This window comes from Phocoena sinus, chromosome 4 (assembly GCF_008692025.1).
Source record: "Phocoena sinus isolate mPhoSin1 chromosome 4, mPhoSin1.pri, whole genome shotgun sequence".
Lineage (NCBI taxonomy): Eukaryota > Metazoa > Chordata > Mammalia > Artiodactyla > Phocoenidae > Phocoena > Phocoena sinus.
In genome coordinates this window covers 86,215,042-86,235,377 of record NC_045766.1, presented here as the reverse complement: position 1 = coordinate 86,235,377, position 20,336 = coordinate 86,215,042, and the positions used below count along the sequence as shown (strand labels likewise).

The following is a 20,336-nucleotide window of genomic DNA, read 5'->3' as shown; positions in this document are numbered from 1 at the left end:
AACTTGAGTATGGAGGCCTGTATGAATAAACATATCACTGATGTTTTAAGACTACAGATACTTTGTTTCAAGACATAACACTAGTGTTATGTCTCAGTTCCTTTAGCAGTGACTAGATTTGGTCCACATTCATTAATTCCTGTAGAAGTTATAAGCATGAAATGTCTGATAAACTTGAAATGTCACCCAGTTACTTGAAACCAAGACCACTTTACATTTGGCCAGTTAAAATATAAAGGAGCTTTAAGGAATGCTGAATATGTTTTTCAAATTATTTTTCCTGTTCTTAGGCTTTGAGAATACACTGTCTGTGTTGACATAATAATCTTGTTGCTATAGTGTTGGTTGTAATTTCATGGTAGCACATAGTCCTTCTGTGAATCATCCCCAGAATAAACTCATTCCAGAAGATAGAAAAATATTCCATTTCATTAGAAGACTTATATATAAGTTTATCACTTATATAAAAACCAGGGGAAGGGGTGGTGTGTTTAAATACTGATATAGATCTAATTTATCATATGTTTATTTATCCAACTCTTTTTAATGTGTCAGTTGAAAAAAATGCCCTGGCACTTTTACCCATGTAGTGCTAAGAGCCATGTAGCCTAGCTGCCTTTTTCTTTTATGGTCATTAATTGTTTATAAATCATATTTTTAAAAAAATCTTCTATACATACCACATTTACAGTTCTGTCAAAGGCTCCCAAAATAAGGAGGTTTATGTGTGTGTGTGTGGTTTTGTTTTTTTGTTTTTTAAGTAGATGGGAGAACAACTCATACAACATACAGCAGTCTCTGCTGAGATACAGATTCACTCCTGTCTTCAGACATCTCATAGGTTGGGGAACGCCTCTTCTAGACTATCTGACTTCTGTCATTTCTGTTTGTTCTTAAATGTCCTGAAGATTATTCCTAGAATAATCTTAACCTTTCAGTTAACCTTTCGAGTGCTTAACCTTTCGAGTCATTCTTTGTGCTTGATGAATGCTTTGGCTCCTACTGTTTCTAATAAAAAGGTTTGTAAACAATTTTAAGGGATTCACAGAAGCCCAGTTTAAGAACTCCAATCTTCAAATGTTTTTGGTGACTCCTCCCTTCGTTAAAATTATTTGAGGGCTTCCCTGGTGGCGCAGTGGTTGAGAGTCCACCTGCCGATGCATGGGACACGGGTTCGTGCCCCTGTCCGGGAGGATCCCACATGCTGCGGAGCGGCTGGGCCCGTGAGCCATGGCCGCTGAGCCTGTGCGTCCGGAGCCTGTGCTCCGCAACAGGAGAGGCCACGGCAGTGAGAGGACCGCGTACCGCAAAAAAAAAAAAAAAAAAAAAAATTATTTGAGCATGCATGCCTACATATACATACATATAGGTCACATTATATTATAAATGTATATATTATATGTATTGCATACATGCTCAAAATATATATATTCTTTTAAAATAATGTACATATACTACTCTACTTGAAAGTACATTAGAGAACATTTATTGAGAATTTGTAAAAGAAGAGGAAAAACTAAAAAAAATATAAAGAAGCTCTAATATTCCTTCCTCACATCCCAGTGCCTTGTGTGGTATGCCATTTGAGGTACATATATTCCTCTTAGAGACCTCTGATCTGTTATGTATGCCAACTTTTTTTTTTTTTTTTTTTTTTTTTTTTTGCGGTACGCGGGCCTCTCACCGTTGTGGCCTCTCCCGTTGCGGAGCACAGGCTCCGGACGCGCAGGCTCAGCGGCCATGGCTCACGGGCCCAGCCGCTCGGCGGCATGTGGGATCCTCCCGGACCAGGGCATGAACCCGTGTCCCCTGCATCGGGAGGCGGACTCTCAACCACTGCGCCACCAGGGAAGCCCATGTATGCCAACTTTTGAATCTTTTTTTTTTTTATAGTCAACAACTTTGGAATATTGAATTTAATCTTTATACTAAAGTCTCATTTCATTTGAAAATTTGTGGAAAACAGGAATTTTTCTCAAGAGATTATGTCACACCTTTGGTCTGCAGATAGTGTTTAGGTTATTTATGGAATTCTTTTTATATTTCATGATCCATTTTAAAGCCACCTGGTAGATTTAAAGCAAGAATTCCTACAACCACAGAGCAGTCTAAAACCAGTGGTGAAATAGATGCTGCCCTCCCACCCCTACTCCAGTACCTTTCAATTTCATCGTAAAGTCACTGCTCTGGGGTTTAACTCCAGAGAGAGGATTATCATGTTCTAACCCTGGTCAGTGTTGTAACTGGAAAGATATTTTGGTCTTTTTGCTTTTAATAATTTTTTCTTCACATTAAGAACGCTGCAGCTATTCTGGTGTGTCTTGTTTTCATTCCCTTTTCTCCAAAGGATGCTGATCTGTTGGATGTGGAGAGCAAACACTTTGAAGACCTGGAATTCCAGCAGCTTGAGCGTGAGAGCCGTCTAGATGAGGAAAAGGAGAACCTGACCCAGCAGCTCCTGCGTGAAGTGGCTGAATATCAACGGAACATTGTTACTAGAAAGGTACTTTTGCCAGGTGTTGTTCAATGTGAAAAGTCAAAATATACCCCTTGCTATGTGACAATAATGATTATTAACATAGCTGTAGCGTGTGTCCATCTGTCTGTCTATCTGTTATATCTGAATATCTTTGTGTGTTTAACCACGTGTCACATTTGGCAAATTATGGAGCCTGCCATTTACGTGCCAAATGGTGCTCCCAACTAGATAAACCGAGACTTGTTATACTCATTGTTGCTTGATGCTGTAGATGCATTTATGAATATAAATGTGAAAACCAAGGTAGAGAAAATCAGAAATCTAGATATTTGTTTTAAATTACTTGCTTTTGCAATCATAGTAACTGGATTTAGAATAATTCTACGAACAGTCTCTTTTAGAATTCCTCTGTTCCCATTGCCCAGTAGTTCTCAAAGATGGCTGATAGTTTACTACTACTAGAAGCGGCCTCGTGGAATGCTTTGCAGATGACCGCCTCCATCCAGCCCTGAGCACCCGGATGTCCAGTCCAGAATTCAACTCCTGTTCCAGAATGTAGAATCGCACCCCTGTGCTCTGTACTAAACTGATAAAGTTGAGGGAGAGGATGGAGAAGGTGACTTCTTAAGCTTTCGGTTTAAATAAGAAATTCCATTGTTTTTTCTCATGAGGCATCTCCCAAAATGATGCCAAAAATTCATTTATATTCTAACACAAGATTTCCTGTTGACTTCCAGGTTCTTGAAATAGATTTTGAATCACTTGGCCTTAGGTAAAGAAAAGCCTTGAGCTTGTCAGTTCAAAGAAACTGCTCATCGTCTCTGGGTAATAATCACTGCCTACCTACCATCAATGAAATGTGGTCACTGTGCTTCAGGTTATAACACTTTTTCTCCCTTTCCCAGGACAGACTGGAAAACCCTTGAATGTCTAATGTACATCTCTATGGTCGTTTTTTTTTTTCCTCCAGGAAAAAATTTCTGCATTGAAAAAGCAAGCTAATCACATTGTCCAGCAGGCTCAGAGAGAACAAGATCATTTTGTGAAAGAAAAGAATAACCTGATAATGATGTTACAGAGAGTAAGTATTTCCTTTTCAGCATGGTTGCAGTAAAACACAGGTTCCAACTCAGGGAAAGTTGCTTCCATCAAAGTAAGTACCTTTTAATAAAGAATAGTGAATTATAATTTGAGGAAGAAGTTTCTATATACATTTTTACTTAATCCTCCACATTAATGAGCTGATACTCTGAATGATTAACTAGAATACAGAAAACAAGCAAAGACATTTTATTCATGCTTTTTCCACAGTGTGAAAATCCAAACTCTGAAAAATCTGTATGTTTTCTGATTTTCTTCTTTTAAAAAATATCATATTTTTCATCAGATAGGTAAAACATATTCTGCTCTTTTTTACTGCTCTCAAACATTTTGGCTCAGTTGCTCTGGTGTTTTGAACTCCAATTATTTGCATGTGGGTCTTCCTGGCAAAGGCCCAATAAAAATCCCAACAGATTTTTTTGTAGAAATTGACAAGTTGATGCTAAAATTTGCAGTTGATCTTCATTATTCATGCAGTCTGTATTTGTGAATCCATCTGCTCGCTAAAGTTCATTGGTAACCCTAAAATTAGTACTTGTCATGCAGTCATTGATGGACAGGCACAGAGCAGTGAAAATTTTGAGTCACTCAGTGGATGTGCATGTTCCCAGCTGAGAGTGAACAGGGCACTTCTCTGCCTTCTTGTTTTATTTCTCTTACTGTAAACAAGTGTCCTTTTTGTGGACCGTTTAGTGCCATGTCTTCACATTTTTGTGCTTTTTGGTGATTTTGCTGTTTCAAGTGGCTCACAAGGGCTGAAGTATTGTCTGGTGTTCCTAACGGCAGGAAGGCTGTGATGTGCCTTATGGTGAAAATACATGTGTTAGATAAACAGCTTTCAGGCATGAATTATGGTGCTGTTGGCTATGAATTTAATGTTAATGTATCAACATTGTACATTAAATAAGATGTCTTTAAAAAGAGACACACATAAAACAAAGTTATGCAGTAATCAGTTGCTGAAAATATTGTGACCAGAAACCCAGTGGTTCAATATTCTCTAGTTCAGTGTTCATGGCAACATCATAGAACACAACTACTGCAGATAATGAGAATCGACTGTATGTGAAAATGTAAAGGGCATAGAGTAGCTGAAACAACTTTGAATAGGAAGAACAAAGTTGGAGGATTTATACTATTTGACTGCAAGTTTTACTATAATGCCATAGTATTTAAGAGGGTGTGGTACTGGCATACAAATAGATCAAAGGAACAGAACAGAGTCCAGAAATAGACCCACACATATACTGTCTATTGATTCTTGATAAAGGTTCTAAGACAATCCAGTAGGGAAAGGAAAGTCCAGCATGTGGTGCTGGATCAACTAGGTAAACATGGAAAAAAATGAATCTCAATACCATTCATCCTCACACCATGCATATAAATTAATTTGAGACGGATTATAGACCTAAACATAAAAATTAAGGTGAAAAGGTTTCTAGAAAATACAGGTGTGCAAGTACACCTTCATGGCCTTGGAGTAAGCAAAGATTTCTTAAAGAGGAAATGACAGAAGGCTTGTATCCAGAATACGTTAAAAACTCCTACAAACTCAAAAATAGTAGATAAATAACCAATAAATAAATTTTTAAAAAACAGACAAAAGACTGGAATTGAAACACTTCACGAGAGAAGTTATGTGAAGAGTCAGTAAGTCCCATGAAAGAATACTCAGTCGTTAGTCATCAGGGAAATACAAGGTTGACGCAGTTTAATAGATTTTGTGTTCCTTCAGGAAAAGGAAAATCTTTGTAATTTGGAAAAGAAATATTCCAGCCTCTCTGGGGGCAAAGGGTTTCCTGTCAACCCCAATACTCTAAAAGAGGTAAGCTGTGATTTTTCTTGTCTACTCATATCACCTTAAAACTCAGGAGATGTGCCTCCGTTTTATGCGATTAGCTGACTAGGAAAAACACTAACTGAAGTGACTTATGAAAGCACTCAATGCTTTGATGGTTTTCCTGCCTTTTGTTATTTGTGCTTTGAGAATTTCAGGGATTATCTTTGTGTCTAATGCAGATTCACTCTGTGTGTGTGTGTGTGTGTGTGTGTGTGTGTGTGTATACTTTGCTTAACAGTGACATTGTGGGTTAACTTGAAGTTTCAAAAAATTTAGGATCCAGACCAAAGCTAGTCTTAAATTCTCTTCTTTCCTTCCTCCATTTTCCTTTCTCAGTTTCTCCTCTTTCCTACTTTCTTCTCTTTCTCCTGTCTTCTAGAACGTGAAAATGTCCCCAAACATCTCTATCTCCTTTTCCCCCCAATGTTGTCTATGCTATTTTTGCCCCTAAGTCGGAAAATCCTGTTTACATTAAGTTGTACACTCTCTTTATCCCAAACATCCATCTTTTCCCAGGTCCCACCGCCACCCTTTCCCAAATATCTTTTTACAGAGCTACGTTGCTATAATGGTTAAATATTTTAACTCTAATTTGGAAAATTAAAACGCTGACTGAGAAAGAAAATAGTTTTATTTTTTTTCAAAAAGCTAAAGAAAAAGCTTGCTTCTGCATAAAATTTTTCATAATAACAAAAAACCCTTTAAAAAGACAGCAGAGTTAGGAATTCCTTCATCGAAAGTAGTGTGTGTGTGTGTGTGTGTGTAGGTGTGTGAGGTAAATGCTCATCACATAATAGGAGTGAATAATATGTCCCTCGGAAGCATTTTGTGAAACGTTTCCAAAAAACTTTTTTAGACCATTCAGTTTCTAGTTTCCCTCCGTTATTTAGAACACAGATCCGACAGATTCACTGCATAAAGAGTGATTGTGAATGGAGTGTAGTGGAATAAGGTTGTCAGTGAGGTGGGCAGGGGCTGGGTCTTGTGAGTCATGTTAAAGAAATTTGGTTTATTTTATGTGGATGGGAAGCCGCTGAGGGATTTTAAGCAGGGAAGTGACATTATTTGAGGTCCATTTGTTAAAGCTCACTCTGGGCTGCTCTACTGGATTATAAAGAGGAGATGCCGGGAAATCAGTATAGTGGTGATTGCAATAGTATAGGCTGGAGGTGCCGGTGGCTTGGATTTGAACAAATGAAGAGAGATGGAGAAAATTAGCTGGATGCAGAAATACTTTGGAGACAGAGTTGACAGTTCTTGTTGATAGATTGGATGTGGGGATGAAGTAAATTAAGGGTATTGTCAAGAATGCTGCCGTTATTCCAGTTTGAATAATGAGGTTGATGGTGAGTAGCTGTTACTGAGATAGGGAAGACTGGGGAAAGAATAGATTTGAGAGGGAAGTGCGGTTTGACTCTGGACATACTGAGTTTGAAGGGCTTGTGGCTTCCAAATGCATTAGATAAGCTCTAAGGTCACTTCACCTCTTAAAAGAATAAAATCTTTCCCTTTCTATTCAAGAGTTGTTCTTATTCTCTGCAGCCCTCCTGTTGTCAAAATCCAATTTGCCTTTTTGACTGTATTGGTGTGTCTGCAACTCTTGTGTTTGTTGAGTGGCTGTGTGTCCTCCTTCATGTCAAGCAGACTTGGCTCAGAAGATGTTTTGATTGTCTCCTTCCTTCCTTCCTTCCTTCCTTCCTGTCAAGCAGACTTGGCTCAGAAGATGTTTTGGTTTTCTCTTTTCTTCCTCCCTCCCTCCCTCCCTCCCTTCCTTCTTTCCTTCCTTCCTTCCTTCCTCTCCCTTTCTTTCTCTTTCTCCCTCTTTCCTTCTTTCTCTCTCTCTCTCACTCTCATTCTGTCTCTTTTTTTAAAGAGTGATGAATTTATATCCAACTCTTTTAAACAAGTCCCACTTTTGGAAAATGACGTACATTTTTGAAGCAATTAATTAGGATATATGGTTATGACTCATATAAAGAATCCAACCTTGGTTTTGAAAGATTCTACTATCAACTTAGCAAAAGAATAACTCAAAGTTGTTACTCTTCACTGTCATTCATTATCAAAGATAAAATAAAGTTGACAACCTAGTTGTCAACTTCCATTCTTCAATTTAATCTTATAAAACTTTACGTAGTATCTATTGCCCCTTTCTGAAGTGCAAGACTGAATTCAGCAGCATTTTGATACCTCCAATTTATAAACAGTCAACTCTGGCTTTCTCCACTTTGTCAGAATTATAAATTCTCAGTGAAAACCTTGCTTGCAGCCTGGAATTTTTGCTTCACCAACATAGCAATATCTTGCCTTTCCTGGAGCCACTGTTTGAAAGGATTGATGGGCAAATAGAAGAACCCAAGTGTTAAATTTAACTCAATTTACTTTTAAAAGAGAGATATTGGGCTTCCCTGGTGGCGCAGTGGTTGAGTCCGCCAGCCGATGCAGGGGACACGGGTTCGTGCCCCAGTCCGGAAAGATCCCACATGCTGCGGAGCGGCTAGGCCTGTGAGCCATGGCCGCTGAGCCTGAGCGTCCGGAGCCTGTGCTCCACAACGGGAGAGGCCACAACAGTGAGAGGCCCGCGTACCACAAAAAAAAAAAAAAAAAAGAGATATTAATTTATACCTTTTATTCTTTTTTTCATACTGTTTTATTGGTGTGGTGAAAATCATGAATGGTCTGTACAATTACTTTCCATGGTAATTTACAAGTGCCTTTTCCTCAAATATAAATTCAGGAGTTTTGATTCTCATCAACTTTAATTCATGGGTATTTTCTCTAAACTGAAGCCAGAACTGAATAATTGAATTTAGAAGTAACTGGAAATTCTCTGTCCTGGGGTAGAGTTGGGAGTTGGGCAAGCTGCCTTAAATTGAAACATCCTCAAGCTGCAACTTCATCTTAGGGATTTGTGTGTGTGTGTGTGTATGCACATGTGTATACACGTTTCTCTTGCTAAGGAAGGCTCACAAGAGAACAGTGTCCTTTTTATTTTCATTTTGTTGAGACACCTAAAAGCAAGATTCCATTATGAATAAATTACTGCTTTATAAACGTCTTAGTGCAAAAACCAGTAGCCTTTAGTCTACATTTATTCACTCTCTAATTTGTCAGGAAACAGAAGAAGAAGGGAAAATCTAAAAATAAAGATTTATGGAAAAGGCTCTTGAATTAGAGAGTGATTGCACTGTCGATTTTATGTCTCATATTTATTTTTGCTTGCGATGATTTTAAATGCTGTGTAGTGACAACCTATTCAGTCAACAGAATGAATGCCGATATGGATGGATATGTAAATCAAAGGTATTGGGTTATTTATAATAAAGGCATTTTGATTTTATCTGAAAATTTACTTTTAATGTTTGAAATATCATTTCTCAAGAGTAAGCACCATAAATCCATTTTAATAGTTGATGACTGCCTTAATGAAACATCTGATAATACCACAGATATCTGGCTGTGATGCTCTAAGCTAACTCCATTGTACTGGAGCATTAATACTCTCGCATGCCTCAGCTCTTGCTTTCCTTGTGTTTAACTTCTGAATTCCTCCTTTTAGGGCTATATCATTGTAAATGAAATTAATGAGCCATGTGGCAATTCCACGAATCTCTCCCCTTCCACTCAGTTCCCTGCTGACGCTGACGCTGTTGCCACTGGGCCTACCACAGCTGTGCTGGCGAGCCAGCCACAAAATAAAGAGGTGTGTTGGCATGCCATTTCATTCATTCACTGCTTTCCTCATGTCAAGAATTAACCCATGGTTAACTGAAAATAAGGGTGTGTGAGACAAATATTTGTTTGGTTGACCAGAGGACCAAGAGTGATGGTGAGATGAAAAAAACAGACCGATTTGGGGGTAGTGCTCTACCAATGATAATACTAGAAACCATGAAATATATGGTACAGAGTATAGAGTACTAGGAGAAGTAAGTTCAGAAAAATGAACTATACATATATATAAATACACACACACACATATATATCTCTTAGCACTTTAGCCCAACCTACTTTTCTTACAAACCAAAAAGCCTTTCTAAAATTGTTGGTTTGAATCACCTTTCCAGTTTGATTTTGTCTTCTATTTTGTTTTGCAGTATGGATTTCTTTTTAATATTAAGCTGCTTTAAAACATCTGGGGAGGTGTAAATAATAGTAAGTTAAAATACCTCTTACGGATCCAAGTTGCTCACAGCGTGAGATCTTAACAAGAGGCTAAATTGAAAGATACTGCCCATCATTTATGCCTTCTTGATTAACATATAAGAAAACAAAACAATCAGATTATCGATTTCATTTCTTTGTCTTATTCTTTCATTTCATATGGACACATATATATTTTTTCTTTCTCCTCTAAAGCAAAGAGCACCTGTCTGTTCTGGATTTATGTTTCCTTCCACTCTTTCTCCTCATCCTATCACTCAACCTCCATCGGCCCCTTGGCCTGAAGTCATGGCTACATCTGTTGATTCTTTTCCTTTAAATGACACACCACCTCCTCTACCAGCTAAGAAACACAGAAGGCAGCAGCAACAGGACCAGCAGGTAATTAGGAGCTGGTGTTTAGAGTTTCACCTTAACAACAAACTTAACTGATGTGAAATCTTTTCTTCAACTTTTCCAAAGGTATTTTTTTGTTTTGTTTTTCCTGATCCCTTTTTATTTATTTACTTTTTAAAAGATATTTTTGATGTGGACCATTTTTAAAGTCTTTATTGAATTCGTTACAATATTGCTTCTCTTTTATGTTTTGGTTTTTTGTCTGTGGGGCATGTGGGATCTTAGCTCCCCAACCAGGGATCGAACCTGCACCCCCTGCATAGGAAGGCGAAGTTAACCACTGGACCACCAGGGAAGTCCCCCTGGTCCCTTTTTAAAAACTCAAAACCTAACAAAGAGGTGGCAGGTGGGTTGCAGAATATGTGCTAGGGTCTTCCAAGGGTATTTTTTAAAAAGATAAGATGCGTACTCCTGTTTTTTTTAAGGACATTTGTTATGGCCTAAGAGTGTGGGGATTGTTAGAAAGTTTGAGACCTTGATTGTCCTCTCCTGGCTTTTGATATGTTTGAGGTAGTTTCACATCCTCATGCTTCAGTTCCCATTCAACCAAAATATTGCAACTTACTTCAGGTGTTTTTCGAAACCATAATAATTATTTCTATAAAATCCATGGTGTAAAAAGTTGCTGTGTCAAAACAAAATATTTTCCTCACACATTACTGAAACCATAATAATAGACATCATTCCTCTGCTATGAGCCAAAATTTCCTCAACATTTTACAAATGTCTCATTTCTTCCTTCTAACAATCCCGTGAAATACGAACTATCTCCATATTAATATTTAGGGAACTGAGGCTCAGCATTGGTGAGTAGCTTGTCCAGGGTAACACCACAGGCAGTACATTTGGTCCATAGAACAATAGTTTTTTATTGCACTTTTTAAAATAGAGAATTTATTATTCCAGAAGTGTTGCCCTCCTTTTGATACATTCTATGCATACTCATGCTGGGGTATTCAAAAAATCTATTTTGAGACTCCTTTCCACTATAATCAAATCCTTATGTGAATTTGGCCCTAGAAGATCCTAAGGAGTCAGTCAATAGACCCGCCCCCCCCCCCCCCCCCCCCCCCCCCCCACCGCAAAGTAGGTGAGCTCTAGTTTCCTATGCCCAGCCCTTACCTTTCTTACAGCTACCTTTACTATCTATTACCTTTGGTTAAAGGACTGTATCTCCTCACTACTTTTAGGTTAATAAATATCTAGTATAAAAAGATAATTGTAAAGTTAAATTGCAGATATTCTTCATGATTGGCGTGTTTGGAGATTGATAGTAAGTTTGATAACCCAAAGTTGCATTAATTTTTACATATTTCAAAAGCTTGAGTTCAGGATAAAAATGATCAAACCTAAAGAACCTCTAATTAGGAAATAAATTTACTATTGAAGACATTTTGGGGGAGGCCAAGAAAAATTTGGATAAGTTTCGAGTTGGCAAAAATTTTGCCTTAGGAATCTGAAAATAAAAATGAAATAGTCAACAGAAGGATTTTTAAATGTGAGGGATTGCTGTAGAGGCTCCTTGGCCAAGATCTTTTTTCAGTCTAGAAGGATGCCTTATATGGAAACATGTGGAGTTGGAGTGTGTTTATGTGATTGAAATATGATTCTAACTTTAAACCCACTTCCCTGTTTATGCTTTCTCTTCATTTCTTCCTTCTCCCTTTTCTTATTCTCCTCACACTGGGATCCGTGCCATCACACAGAACTGTCCAGACAGACAAAGGGAGAAACTGCTTACTTGCTTTGTCCACTGGCTGTTCTGCCATCCACATGGCAACCATCATAATAACTTGTAAGTTGTCCTGAGGCCCCAAGGCAGCAGGCACTACTACAGAAATGACAGGTGGATTTTTCTGAATTTTTCTAGGTTCAGTAATAAATTCTTCCAGTGTACCTTACCAAATGCTAGCCCAATTTTCTTACTGAATACAAGTCTAAGTTGAGTAACTTTTAAAAAGTCTGTGTTAAAATTCCAAAGCTTCTTTGTAAATGCATACCTCTTAATTACTTCAGTGACCTGTTTCAGTTAGTCAAGTCTTGCTATTCTGCTTTACATTTGCATTTAAAGCATTTTAGAAGTCTGGAAGAAAGGAAAAAACAGCACCAAGAAGGCCTCTATCTGAGTGACACTTTGCCTCGAAAGAAAACCACACCTTCCATATCCCCTCATTTCAGCAGTGCTACTATGGGGAGAAGCACCGCCCCAAAGGTAGGACATGGGGAGAACCACGGGCTTCACCTTCAGTGAGTCTTTTTGTCCTTATGTTGACTGACATGCAAAGGCCCCTAAAGAAAATGCTAAATAATATACCATTAAGTTTGCTTGTTGGGCAGACGTCATAACTAAATTGCATTTTCTATCCTATTCAGAGGATGTTTGGAATTATACGCTCTGGGACCGAAGCACCTGGTCCAGGGTATTTTCTACCACCACACAAGTGGTGAGTAGCCTTCACTTATGTGACACACTCCCGTAGCTGTATCCCAGATATGGAAATTGGAGGACATAAGCTCTGGATTCCAGGAATAATGGCAAAAAATATTTATCGAACCATTTATTGGAGCCTGACACTGGGCTAAGCCTTTGACATGGATTGTTTCTTTGTAAAACCCAACAACACTAGGTAGTAGAGGTACTAATTAGTATCCCCATTGTATACATGGATAAAACTGAGGTGGAAAGAAGCTAGGTGACTGGTCCACCTGGTCACCTGAAGCTGGTCGGCCCTGAAGCTAGCAAGTGGATCCATGTGGTCTGATGCCTGAGCTGCCCTCACGCCTGTCTGCTGCCTTACCAAGGGGTCATGGCAGGAAGAGGGGAAGGGCAAGTGAGAAGGAGGTTTTGAGTGGGGCAGACTTCGGAGTCCTTCCCTTGTCCTTAATCACTTTGTTTTCATCTATTTTATAAACTGGTGTTCCAAGGAATTTGCTATTTTGAAAGTGTGCTAAAACCACCGGGATAGTTAATATTACGTGTCTCCAGTTTTCAGCCCACTCGATCACTTGGAGCAGATGGAAATTGGTGCCCTTGTAACGTGTGTGGATCTCCTCTGTCCTTGTGCATGATGTGCATGCGTTCTTGTCCCTGCATCTGCTCCTCGCGCATGAAGGACTTTGAGTTGTTCTCCAAGGTGGTTTTGGACAGTGTTTTCCCTATCTGTCTTCACTTTTGGAACTGCTGCCACTGGAGGAATGGCTGTGATGTTGAGACTGCTGTGGAGCTCCTGGGGAGGGACAGCGACTGGGCTTTACCATTTAGCATCAACACACGGGGTGCAAAGACCTACCTTCGCTGCCTTCTGCGCTTAGATAGGAGCTAGGAATCAGCGATGTGACCATGTCCAGAAGGACCATTGGGCCTGCAGTTTGCCTGAGTTTTTCCTCCTGTTTCTCACAGGGCCACCTGCCCCTGGGACAGAGCAACAGCTGTGGCAGTGTGCTCCCCCACTCGCTGGCAACCATGACCAAAGACTCAGAATCTCGGAGGATGCTCAGAGGTAGGTACCTTTTAAGCCCAGTGTCATGTCCTTTGTCAAGCATTAGAATTCCTCAGGGAGAGGGAGACCAAACAGAGTTGGGGCTCGTTAGGGAGGGGATCAACCTAAGTCCTCAACTTTACTCTTTTCATTTTTTTTAAATTTTATTGAAGTATAGTTGATTTACAATGTTGTGTTAATTTCTGCTGTACAGCAAAGTGATTCAGTCAACTTTACTCTTCATGTGTCCACTTAGGGGAGGGATATATATATGTATACTTCCTTATTGTTGTACTGAGGTAAGTTTTCCTATATGCACATTTGGCTGGTACATAACCATTGTATTTTATAAATTCAGTAGACATCTCCAATCAGAAAGGCCCACAGAGAATACTAACCTTCCCATTTGATTGGGAGAAGGAAAAAAGAGACCCCTGAGATCCTGAGAGATTACCAAGGCACTTAACCAAGTCAGATCACTCGCCTGGTTTGTGGCTGAGCCGCCCTGTTGAACACGTGCTAAAGACTCATTGAGCTGACACAGAGCACTAGTGGCCTAGGACAGACTTCCCTTAGGCCTTTAAAGTGGGTTGAGCTTTTTTTTTTTTTTGGCGGTACGCAGGCCTCTCACTGTTGTGGCCTCTCCCGTTGCGGAGCACAGGCTCCGGACGCGCAGGCTCAGCGGCCATGGCTCACGGGCCCAGCCACTCCGCAGCATGTGGGATCTTCCCGGACCGGGGCACGAACCCGTGTCCCCTGCATCGGCAGGCGGACTCTCAACCACTGCGCCACCAGGGAAGCCTGGGTTGAGCTTTTATTCTATGTGGTTGTTAGGTTTCAGGTAGACTTGGACTCTCAGCATGTTCTGTTTCTTTGTAATAATATGTTGCATTTCTAATGGGGTTCTCAAGTAGTCTTTGTGGGGCTAGAAGAAAATACTGTAAGGCAGTTCCAGAGGTGAGCTTCTCGTGCAGATTAGATTTATTGTGTTAACACGGTAGTTTAGGTCAGCTTATATTGGCCCTAACTTTTGAGCAGGCATGGTGCTAGACAGCAAAAATACAAATAAATTACATGATCTTTGCCCTTGAAATGCCTAGAGTCTCATGAGGAAGAGAAAAACAAACAGATGCTTTCAATAAAATGTGGTAAATGCAGTGATGGATGTATGCCCGGGATGTGAATGGGGATGCTGACAGAGTGATGAGCGTCTGGCCTCTCAATGTGTTCATTAGTGGGATTGAAACCCTTCCCTCTAAGCCAGCTTAGAGGCAATTCTGACTGCTCGGCCTCTTTGCTAATGTCACCAGGGAATAATCACTAGTACCATTAGAAATATGTTTATATATTGGTGTATATATATGCATGTATACCTAATGTGTATATGTGTGTGGATAAGTGAGCTATATATATATCACTTGAATGAGGATTTCCTATCATTACCAGAGTGATTTAAGAGTTAATAGAAGCTATGGTGTTCCTAAAAGTGGTTTATAATATATGAGAGGTTTACAGTGTTAACCTTTGAATAAAATACATTTGATTGAACTTCTCTTTTATTTTATCATAATTTCTTAATAAACTAAAAATATCTCTTATGGTATATAAATAATAAACATAAATGAGTATATTTTGGCTCTCATTAATCACTGTTCGCTTGTGGGTCAAGTCTGTTTTCTGCTGATGCATTTCTCTGTGATATTTATAGACTTCTTTTTAAATGGATTTTTCCCACTGGCTGAAGGCATAAAAGTTTGGACTGGACACAGCACCCATGCTTTATGTTGAAAGTTTTTGCCTTAAGATAGAGAGCAAGAAAAACTAGTCCTTTATACCAAACAAACCTGTAAACAATACTGTGTAAGAGGATTCTTGTGAGAATATGGTGAAACTGGAGGGATGTTTGATCTCTATTTTTCTCATCTGTGTTCCCCCCAAATAATGGGAATCCCCATGTTAGGTCCATGAAGAAGAACTGAGCCAGTTCCCTTAGGTCACATTAGGTACCGTCTACAAAATCTATTGTCTTTGACCTGTCTTTTGTGCCCCTGTTCTTCACTGTTGGGTCTTTTGTACATCCCAGAAGTCTGCAGCCTGTCCTTCCCTGCTGCAGCTCTGAGTGGTGTTCCTCTTAAAGAGTTTCATGTGGTGATGATGAGACAGCTTCCAAGGAAATAGAGAAGCCTCATATGTGTGCTGATCCAAGAGGATGTGATGTATCTTGTGAGGCCAGCCTGCCACCCTTGGCTTCCCTGCCCAGAGGAGGAAGGGTCAGGGACTGCAGTTTTTAAAATTGGCAGGATTTTCTACTAAGCCCATACAGGTGGCCCACAAGGACCAGGGAGGATGACTCATAATTTCATTTGGAATTGTGTTTCACTACTACTTGTTGGCTCCATTAAAATAGCAAACACCAAGTAAAAGTCCATGGTTTTGAAAAAATCAGACCTCACACATTTTTCATTAACTCAAATTAAATAGGTCTTATCATTTTTATGACTTACACAAATTAACTTAAATGAACTATTTTTTTGCTGCTTATTCGTAATGGATACATCAAGGACGATGGTGTAAGTATAAGCCTTCCTTCAGTAAGCACTTTTTTAGTAGACCTGACAGCGTGAATCATGCAAACAAAGATCTCTGAGAGCAGAGTTTAAAGCAAAGAGTCCAGGGACTCAGATCCTAAAGTTGTAATGGTTATTGGCTTTTGTACAACTTGTGAACTATTCCTTTGTAAGCTTTAGAATGAATGAAATCTTTGTCCTTTTATCTTCTGTTCCATGCAGGAAAGTCCAAGAAAGGTATGACAACCTCCCTGTGTGGTGTTTTTGTTTCCAGCAAATAATGAAAGGTCATTGTCATCTTTAAGAAATGATCAGATTTAAAACTGTACAATGGTGGACTTTTAGTCTAATGATTATTCCTTTTTACACATCAGAGGAAAATTGTTGCACATTTGCTAGAAGCAGAATGCTGCGTGCAGCTGCTGTTCGTTGACCGGCAGCTGCATGACCCTCTTTGTTTTGATTTTTTTATTGCAAGGTCAGACCATGCAGGAAACACGAGTGCTTCGGAAGCACCGTTCCGTAAGACTCAGGATCTAGATAAAGAAAAGAGTGGGCCTTGTGATGTGTGTAGGCTAAGTGTAAAATATGATGTTTCCCCTTTATAAAGGCCAGGTATAAATAAGGCAGGCGGCAGGCTATGTGAGGAGATGGAAGGATTTAGGAGGCTCCTACCTATTCATTCCATTTAAGCCTTGAGACTTAGTAAAGAGTGAAGAACAGCCTAAACTGCTGGCTAGAATAAATGATTCTTATGTGGCTGGGAGACAGAAATGTAGGGCATTAAAAGACTGACTTGTTATAAAGTTTGATGGACTGTGCTTCAAATCATTGAATGGCATTTTACAAACCTTAAGTCTTAAAAACTATTTGTTAATGTCTTCTTGGAAAAAAGAATTGTTTCATAGATATAATCTTGTTTTTATTCTCCCTATTTTCTAGTTGAACATGTGTGAAAAATTCTTTTCTCCTGTAACAAATCATTTTTGACTGTGTGCATGTATCAGAAGCTTGTTTTTGTTTTGTTAACTTCTTGAGTTCGTCTCTATAAACTCAAATTTAATCTAAAAATGTGAATATCTTACCTTGTCAAGCTGGTATTGTTACTAACACGGTCAATGACTGCATGTTGGAAGACGTTTATTTTCCCTGGCCCTTTGTCATCCTTTTTGATCTTGTATCTTTTTCCCTTTCTCTATCATTCTCCTCCTCATTCCTGACTTGTCCTGCACCTTCGTCTTCTGGCTGTGGACTATGGTTAGGAAGAATGAATGTCTCAGCAGGTGAGAAATTGTCAGAAATACTGATTAATTTTATCCTCTTAAACCGAGGTTATAATTTTAAGTCATCTCATTTTCTGTATTAAGGCCCAGATAACCATTTTAAGGTATATAACACACATTTGGAAAATATTGGCAAGATTATATATCCCACAATGGTTAACTCACAAAGCACTTTTCAGGTACAATTAGCCAGAATTCATAGAGATTGACATTAAAAATAATGATAACAATAATAATAATAAATGGGCCTTGAACGTCCAACCTATTGGCTCTTCCGGGGCAGTGAAGAGAGTTGAGTTGATTAGGATTCCGGGTATGTGCTATGCTTAGTGATCAGCCTCAGATATTATCAGGTCTTACTTTATAAACTTTATAAAATACCCTATTCAAACAGCCATTTCTATCTGGACAGGAAGGATTTAGAGCATTTACAAGGCCCTTTTTACTTTTCAGATGCTGTCCCACTGCTGAACATTATTCTTGCTACATAATTTAAAACCAAGCAGTCTCAGGGATTTGGGGAAGTCTCATTTTTTCCAGTCCACTTACTTTGCCCCATCCGAAACAGTAGATGCATTCCACTTCCTTATTTAGTCACTAATATATTGGGTTGGCCAAAAAGTTCATTTGGGTTTTTCAGTAACATCTTATGGAAAAACCTGAGCAAACTTTTTTTGGAATTTCTTGAACAAGTGCATTCAGTCAGTGACTCTTTATTTTGTGACATCTGAATGCTAAACAAATGGGGATTCTGTGGTGAACAGGACATATATGACCCCCTCCCTGATAACTTATGCTTGAGCAGTGGCTTAATCCAGCTCACACCTGTTCTGGTGCTGCTTCATGCACAGCAGCTCTTCTTGGGCCTCCTACCAGGAACGCTCCTTCCGTCTCCTGAGCTTCTATGGTGTCCTTCTGTTGAAAGTATCTGAACCTTTAAATGGCCAGGCCAGAGCCTGGATCCTAAAGCCAGCTCTTAGGAATCACGCTGGTGCAATTCTGGGGTCACGAGGGAGAGGTCCATGCCCTCGATTGTAATTGCAGGGGTAACTTGTTTCTTTGGAATTGTTCAGGAGGGAGGAGGCTAAGCCAGGTGACAGCTGAGTTCCCTGAGATCAGTAAAATATTGCCGGTTGCGGGGATAGAAGGGACTGCATAAGATGGGCATTCCCACTCACACTGGATCCACAGGAGACTAAAATCTTGCCTTGGAAGCTACTTGTTAGAAGCAGCCTTTTTCGTTTCAGTTGCCATGAAAATGCAAGGTGCTTATCCTACCACCGGAGTGATGCAAGGTTTTCTCAGACGTCGAGCAAAGAAATAAAATAAAAATAAATCACGTAGTGAGGTGATCTAGGGAATTTACATTCACAGTCCTTAGCACAGCACACATTGTAACACGGCTCTCCCTTATGGCCGCATCTGAAAACTTGGAGCCAGTTTAGTTTACTGTCTGCCTCACCTGAAGGTGGTAAGTTCATTTTCTTATTCTGTGGTACTTTTGGGGGAAAAAAAAAATCCTGGAACATCTGAGAAGCAGGGCATACAGTTGCTTTAAGAAGAAATACGTTCCCCCTCTTTTCTGCTTTTCCAAAAAAGTGTTAATTGCATTGTAGGAACTGGCTTTTCCTCATAGCGAAAAACTGAAGGGAAGGGAGGTTGTGGCACCTGTCATCACCAAGGAGATAAGTCTTATATGTTTGAAATGACAGGGCTGTCTTTTAGGGATGTTTTGTTCATACTAAAACAAGGAAATGTCTTCCATGTCGTTGGTGCCAGTGTGAAGGTTTCCTTGCCAACGAACCTTTTTTGAAAGTATAAGGAAAGATATGCGTGTGAGCTTTTCAAATAATTTCTGGTGTTTTTTTTTTTTTTATCGTCCCCCTTTTTTTTCATAATGAATAATTGGAAACGATTTAACAGGAGCAGTTAGTGATTCCAAAAGTTCAAGTATCAAAGGTAAATATTTGAGTAATGAATTATTTTGCCATTCTTAAGACAAAAAAAAAAAGGCACAAGCTCCATGCTTATGAACGAACTGGCTTTGTGTAATGCTTTTATGCATTAATCATTACAATTAATAATATTCTCTCTCTCTAAAGTCTCATGGTGTGCTATTATGTTTTGCATCTTTCCTTAGCAAAGTGATGTGTAGTTTTTACATACGTGTATATTTATAACTTATAATTACATCTTATATCAAGGAAACTTATCTTCCCAGAAATGCCTTAACCTGAACTAACATATTTTCACTTAGACATGTAAAACTGCTCTAAATACTAACGGCATGCAAACTCCTCATGGAACTCTAATCATTTTACAGATTTAGTTTTGGTCTGTAATGCTTTGTTAAAGCATCATGGATGTGGCTTCCGTTTTTAAATGGAAATATTTAATTAACAGCTGAGGAAGCTGTTTGGAATTACTTGCCTTCTTCTGCCCTCTGGCCTGCTTTTTGCCATTCCATTACTAATTAAAAGCCTCATAGAAAGGTAGGTAAAGTACAAGAAAACAGGGAAAATCCAGATGGTCCAACTGTAAACTCTTCATAGGTCTGGTAAGTAAATTTGATCAAGGAGAAAGTGACTGCAAACTATGGTACTGGTTAAAGAAACATCTTTTTAATGAATTAAGGGATTTGTTTATCACTATGACCCCTGATTCCCGAATACATGCTAAATAGAGAATTGAAAGGAAGAATAACTCGATTTGTGATGCCCAAAATCAACTACCAGAAGAAAGCCATAGAATAACACAAAGTCGAGCCAGTGGCCTAATGTGCCAGCTGACCAGGTACCAGGGTAAGGAAAACCCCTCTTATTAGTGGCAACTTTTGCTCCTGTTGGTGGGATCCCTATGTTTTCATACGGTTGATATCACCAACTAGCTGAAGGCTGACTGTTGAGGCAGAAAAAGAAGAGAGCTATATATACACTAATTAGGAGGAGTACAGCCATTGGAAGGATTGTTGATTCTGAGTATTTTAAATAAGTAACTGGCAGACAAGGGAATTTGAAAAAAAAGGAT

The 20,336-nt window shown here is 39.2% G+C and overlaps 1 protein-coding gene across 4 annotated transcripts in view; it reads left to right on the top strand.

The window, feature by feature from the left end:
- PHLDB2 (pleckstrin homology like domain family B member 2) overlaps nt 1-20,336 on the top strand; it is a 131,032-nt gene that overhangs the window by 92,518 nt on the left and 18,178 nt on the right. For all 4 annotated transcript variants that reach the window (XM_032631450.1, XM_032631452.1, XM_032631449.1 and 1 more), the window contains 6 exons: nt 2,348-2,503; nt 3,450-3,560; nt 5,316-5,405; nt 8,980-9,123; nt 12,052-12,192; nt 13,381-13,480. In XM_032631450.1, the coding sequence (XP_032487341.1) occupies nt 2,348-2,503; nt 3,450-3,560; nt 5,316-5,405; nt 8,980-9,123; nt 12,052-12,192; nt 13,381-13,480 (742 nt within the window). The remainder of the gene's footprint in view (nt 1-2,347; nt 2,504-3,449; nt 3,561-5,315; nt 5,406-8,979; nt 9,124-12,051; nt 12,193-13,380; nt 13,481-20,336) is intronic.